General features: G+C 33.8%; 2 protein-coding genes and 1 long non-coding RNA gene across 4 annotated transcripts in view; 1 reads left to right on the top strand and 2 right to left on the bottom strand.

Annotated features, from left to right (window-relative positions):
• Window positions 1–1,738: 1,738 nt before the first annotated feature.
• On the top strand, window positions 1,739–3,604 carry LOC104708725 (uncharacterized). Its single transcript, XM_010425343.3, has 2 exons — window positions 1,739–2,161; window positions 2,545–3,604. The coding sequence occupies exons 1-2, from the start codon at window positions 2,038–2,040 to the stop codon at window positions 3,390–3,392; spliced, it is 972 nt and encodes a 323-aa protein (XP_010423645.1). The 5' UTR covers window positions 1,739–2,037; the 3' UTR covers window positions 3,393–3,604.
• Window positions 3,602–4,392, bottom strand: LOC104708726 (uncharacterized). Its single transcript, XR_754822.3, has 2 exons — window positions 4,078–4,392; window positions 3,602–3,869 (listed from the first exon to the last, which is right to left on the bottom strand). It is a non-coding gene; the product is annotated as an uncharacterized LOC104708726 (long non-coding RNA).
• Window positions 4,393–5,437: 1,045 nt separating this feature from the next.
• The window catches only part of LOC104708724 (uncharacterized), a 1,071-nt gene continuing 385 nt past the window's right edge, over window positions 5,438–6,123 (bottom strand). For both annotated transcript variants that reach the window (XM_010425342.3, XM_087463196.1), the window contains one exon: window positions 5,438–5,958. In XM_010425342.3, coding sequence (XP_010423644.1) covers window positions 5,633–5,958 — 326 coding nt within the window. In that variant the 3' untranslated portion in view covers window positions 5,438–5,632. The remainder of the gene's footprint in view (window positions 5,959–6,123) is intronic.

Raw genomic sequence — 6,123 nt, 5'->3', positions numbered from 1 at the left:
ACTTTGGAAAATACGTATTTTGAAGGCTCTCTCTTCATGGAGATGGAGAAGGAGAAGGCTCTCTCTATAACATCAACTAGTAGGTTGGTTTCTTTTCTTAATATGTCCGATATCCTTCCGCATGAAGAGAAATATTTCGTCAATGCAAGAGCTTGAGAGTATACTCACGGAGCCTAGTGTCATATCCCTCCACGGAAATCGTTGTCCTAGTGATACTGCAACAATTTGATTAATTATGATTAATGCAGCATGAGATAATATTATGATCATCAATATATATATATATATATATATACATAATATGTAAATAAAATTACGTACCGGGGTTTTGGAGAGTCTGCACCAGTGTCATCGCTCAAGTCCAGCAGTTTTAGACCCTAACTAAGGTAAAATAAAGATCTAATCAGAAATTCTACTACGTTACGTAACTTCATACAAATTATTTCCACTTTCTTGTGTAGAAAGAAACCACTAGTAGAGAACGACACAGGTTGAATTGAAGCAGAAAATTACTTTGATGGCAGATTCGTCCATGGAAAATTTGAGAACTAGGGCTCGAAGATATTTTTCAAGATCTAGGGATTTAACAAACCCTCTTGTTGAACAAGGGTTTTTGAATTTTGGGGTTGATAATCATCTTAATCCCACTATTTATTCTGATTTGGGACATAATCCTTTCGTATGATACGCACAAACAGTTCATATCACACTTAAGAAACTCTCAAAATAAGATTAATATATTTGAAGAACCAAAAATTGTCCTACATCAATGTACATGCTCTTAGGCCTTAAATTTAGCGTAAGACCCATATAGTTCTAATCCTCTTATTCAACAAGAGGGTTTGTGATTAATGAATGAACATCAAAAGATTCAATGTATTAATTGTTTTTTTTTTCTCAACGTCTTCTAAATCAAAATAATAAAGTGTAACAAATGTCCCATTGACCCATTGTATATTATTGACCAACTCGATTTGCTTATAAATTTATATATACATTTTTTGAGACATTTAGCAAATAAATCCTGAATACATATTTACAAACATATAATTAGTATTAATTATTAATTTATTTTATATTTAAGTAATTAATATTAAGTTTTGATTTTGGAAAACAAGATTTCCCATCCTAATAAAATTTCCAAAACAATAGCAACCACTCCCTTTAACATTTAACATTAAGTATTAATTTACAATTAATTTTATTAATATTAAATTTTCAATTTTACAAAACAATATGAATTAATTCTATAAACACATAATATTTAATTGTATGTTATAGTTCCTATAATATAAAACAATAAATCTCAAACAAAATATTTTTTACACTAACTAATATATATCTGTATTTGTAAGGTTGCACCTTTTACAAAATACAAATTAAAGATCAATTATTAATATAGTTAATCTACAAAACAAATAATATATTATTTTTATTAAAAAAAGCCACTGCAGGTGAATATATAGTGTTAATTTAAAAATCAATGCCAGAGTGAGAAATCAATTAAATAAGGGCCACCATCACCAAGACGTTTAGACTATCTCCTGAAACATGAATGGAAAATAAAGATATTTATTCGTTAGAAAACAAACATTACCATTTATTTTAGAATTATCAACTATCAGGAAAGATATCTTCTACTATAATAACCCAAAAAGAAATGGAAAATAAACATTTATTTCAATTTTTTCACCTGAAAAAAAAAAAAATATATATATATATATATATATATATATATATATTCAAAATAAGGAATGAAAAAGGAAATATCTTGAGGAAACCGAAGGTGTTTTACTTATATTAAATCAAAGTTGGGATTTTTATTTTCTCCATTCTTCACCTTCTCTATAAATCCTCTGTTTCGGTGATCGTAAAAGAAACATCTTTTTCTGAGATTTCTTCGAAGTTTCTCCTCTCTCAATCTCGTTGAATTTTTAGGGATTTGGGTTTCATTAAAGCATCCTGATTTGGAAGGTATTTGTTACTTTCCTTTTGTCTTCTTCGTTAAAAAAATCCAATCTTTGTTGTCTGGTCATTATGGGTACTAGTAATTGGAGAAGACAAAAACCCAGATACAACAACAACAATTCTAATCATAATTATATTCATCAACGAGGGACGACGACGATGACGACTCTATCTTCTTCTAAGCCACCTCTTGGTATGACTCTCTCTCTGTTCTCTTCCCTCTCTGGTTTTTTTTTTTTATATAAAATTGATTGATTTTGTTCTTCGATTATGTAATCTTTCGTCGAAATTTGAATTCTTTTTTATGGGTTTCTCATCAACGAAACTAGGTAGTCCTCGGATTCTGTGTCTGGCTTTACTGTTGAGTTCTTGATATTAGGGTTTGTGTTTGTTCATCAATTCCGGTTCTAAGCTCCTTTTATGTACTCTAAATTAGTGGATTTAGAGATTCCGTTATACTAATTGACTTCATCTTTGTTAGTTTTGTGAATTCATAATTCCTGCATGTACTATGATTTGGTTTGGACTATGATCGGAGTTTTTAACTCTCGTATTCTCTTTTATGTTTTCTTGCAGGTAATAATTGCAAACTCTCTGTTCCGGCATGGGAGAAAGATTTCTGTGCTGTGATTGGTTCTGTTCCGTGGTGGAAAGTTGTTGAGGCGAAGCGGTTTATGCACTTATACGATAGAGTGGTCCAATGGGATGACTCGGCTGGTGAAGAAGCATTCAATATTGCTAAATCCCGTTTCTATGCTGAGATTAATGGTTTTACTTGTGACTTATCTTTGCCTGATCCTGATGTCTACATTGATGATGTTGATTGGGATGCTGAAGTTGACGCTGAGCTGATTCTTGACCTTGAACGTGGTCCAGACCTTATACCAGATGATAAAGAAGAGCATGTTGTGATTCTCGATGGTTTAGTCTTGTCTGGACAGTGTGGTGGGCTCGGTTGGGGTACTGGTTGGGGAGATGCTGAAGGGATTAATGAGGATAATGTTGGAACTGGTAAACCTGAAAACTCATGGGATGATCAGAAGTGTGATGGATGGAATGATGATTCTTGGGGGATAAAGGAGAACACTGAATCTTGGGATCAGAACAACAACAACAACAACAGCTTCAAAATCGAATCTTGGGGTCAAAAGAACAACAGCAACAGCTTCAAAACCGAATATTGGGATCAAAAGAACAACAACAACAGCTTCAAAACCGAATCTTGGGATCAAAAGAACATCAACAGCTTTAACCAGAACAGTAGGGATCAAGGAAGAGAGAGCAGAGGGTGGAGAAAGAGAGGAGAAGTGCGACATGGAGGAGATCGAGTTGAGGATTGTCGATGGAGGAATGGGAGAGGGAGAAGCAGAGGCGGCGGGTTTCAACAACATTCAAGTGGTTGGGGTTGGACTGAATCTTTCTAATATCAAATAGAGCGTTTCTGTTTGATGAACATTTTTTTGAGGAAAGAGCCATAGTATTAGGTTAACTATATAGTGTTAAGTGTTGTGTGTGTGTGGGTGTGGGTGTGTAGGAGTCAAAAATCATATTGATGGCTCAAAATTGTTTTGTCTGAACGTTACTGAGGATCTTATCACTTTACTGATATGCGTATATAGAAGAAGTGTTTGGATGATTTTGGAATGTGATTTGATTGAATCTCAGTACTGAAATTTAAAATTTACAGCTTGTTAATTAATAGTGTTCAGCTCTTGAATATATATACAAAACGCTTGGAGGGTGATGATCGGGAACATGTACAACTAGTATCTTCCATGCCTCTGATAAGCAAGTTTCATCAGTCTGCCATATTCTTGAGCCTTTGGACGAAAAGAGAAGCTTCGGGAAATTTCTCCAAAGAATGTTTCTGGTACATTTTAAGAGATCTTGAGGAACTTGCCCTGAAAACACCATTGGATCAACAACATGAAACTTCCAACAAAGGAGACATGAATTAAGCTGAAAACACACATAATATGTGAACTTAAACACAATACGACGGATCCGAGAAAAAGTAATTCTAGAAATTTAGCTTAATATACAGAAGCAAAAAAAAAATTAGTTAAAAAAAACGAAGAAATTTGTGGAGACAGATACATAGATACGCACGTGTGTCTGTGAAAAGATGAAGAATCTTGTGAAAATGTCGTCCACCATTAGAGCAAAGATGATAGCTGAGACTGAGGAGATCAATGTTGTGGTGGGTTATATAGAAAACAAAATATATTTTCTCTCTTTCCCCATACAGAAGAAATAGAAAGTGCAAGTGGTTTTTTTGTTTGTTTGGTGTCAAGTGAAGAGAGTGCAAGTCTATGATGTATTGATGTGGAGATATAAATAGGGGCAGTATTCGATATTGGTGACCTGAAGAGACAAGACAACTAGGCTATATCTACATTGTTAACCCTTATATTCCAATTATTCAAAGATACTGAAACTTTGTGCTAATGGATTATTAGATGATAAGTGTTCAAATTACTAATACAGTTTATTTTAAACTTACTATTTCGAGTTACCAATACCCTTGTAGCTTAGTGTACATGTGTCGATCATATTTATGATCTTTATGCTTTAAAATTGGGTGGTCAAATCGTCGTTTAATTATTTCTTACGAGTTTTTATAATTAAGAGATATGAGCCAAGTCTAACACTGTCTTTCCTTTTGTAAATGTTTCGCCTCTCTTTAAGTACGAATCACATAATTCTCTAGTGCTCTTTTTTTCTCACCAACTTTTTCATACGCTACCCGCTTCCAAATTAGTAATCGAATGCGATGAAAAAAATGATAACGTATAGTGGTTGCCAATAAGAGCCATCAAAATAATACTATCCAAGTAGCTGAGTGCTATGCTATGATTAGCCACTTTGAAAGAAAATCTTATTATATTTTGTAGAAAAGTTGAAAACTTATACAGTACTTTTTAAAAATGCAAGTTTTATATTCGTTAGACAACTAAGACAAGACACTAGAAATTGGATTAGATGATATATGAGCTAAGCAATTGTGGAGTCCATTCAACTTGAGCCACTTATTGAAAGATGATTCCATTTATCTTTCTCTTATTGGTTTTGAATCGTCCCACTTAGATCACCAGCTAATGGTCTAAACGTAATTGTCACATTATGTGATATAGTATAAAAGTGAATTATTGATCTATAATTGGTAGTTTCCATTAGTCCGTCCCACTTATACAATCCATAAGATAGTAATGCATGATAATCACAACAAAATAAAAGTTTTATTTGTTCACAGGGAGTTATTGATGTCAACTATTACTAAGTCTTTCATATAAATTGATCAATATATTATACCAAGAAGATATCTATATTCGTTTAAATAAGTTCTGTTTGATGATAACAATTTCAGAGGATCTCTATCTATCTCTCCATTTAGAAAGTCCTAAAAAATCGTTTTTGTCATAAGCAGAGCAAGAAACAGAACAATTCAGAGAACTTCTCAAGCGACCGATGATCTTAAAATATATGGAATGTTTCTTTTTTTTTTTAACTCAAAAGAAAAATGTAGCAACTGAAAACCAAGAGTCATCTACCTTGAAACCTTTCAAGTTCCAACCTAATCCATCATCACAATTCACACACAACAATTGATCCCACAAAACCTAACAAGAACTGTAAAAGCATTCGACCAACCAAAGGCAAAGAGTCACTCTTTAGGCCAGCCAAGACCCGGTCTTTGAACCTCCGGCTGCGCGTCTTCATAGTCGCGTGCAGAGCGTATTGATTCCTCAAAGTCAGTCGAGTCACTCGCCACAGGAAGGAAGCTTCCAATGTCGTCTTTAGCACCAAAACCTCCAGCTCTTATCACATCTTCTGCTGATATAGAAGCTTCCATGTTCACATCACCACGTGGCTGATCTCTACCATCTTGACTCATGTCATTCTGATTAGTAATTACACCGTGACTTTGCCTGTCTTCGGTCTTGGATCCTCCCGGAGATATTACCCTCGGTTCTTTTACTTTCCCTGCACCTATCAACGGGTAATAAACGAGAAATTGTAACTAACTGAATAGTCTTAACACATACGCGAACTACGGACTTGTTAAGACCGATCAAAACCCCAATAAAACCTATTCATCTACAAAGAAAGTAATGTTTATGTAATATAAAAAATTCAGGATCTAAAATAGATTGG

The sequence above is a fragment of the Camelina sativa genome, chromosome 8 (assembly GCF_030686135.1).
Source record: "Camelina sativa cultivar CO46 ecotype springtype chromosome 8, ASM3068613v1".
Lineage (NCBI taxonomy): Eukaryota > Viridiplantae > Streptophyta > Magnoliopsida > Brassicales > Brassicaceae > Camelina > Camelina sativa.
The sequence above is the reverse complement of the archived record's forward strand: the minus strand, read 5'-3'. Positions and strand labels throughout refer to the sequence as shown.

Coding starts and splice junctions, on each gene's coding strand:
- LOC104708725 (XM_010425343.3), top strand. CDS start 2,038: ATGGGTACTAGTAATTGGAGAAGACAAAAACCCAGATACAACAACAAC. Junction 2,162..2,544: donor TTCTTCTAAGCCACCTCTTG/GTATGACTCTCT, acceptor GTTTTCTTGCAG/GTAATAATTGCAAACTCTCT.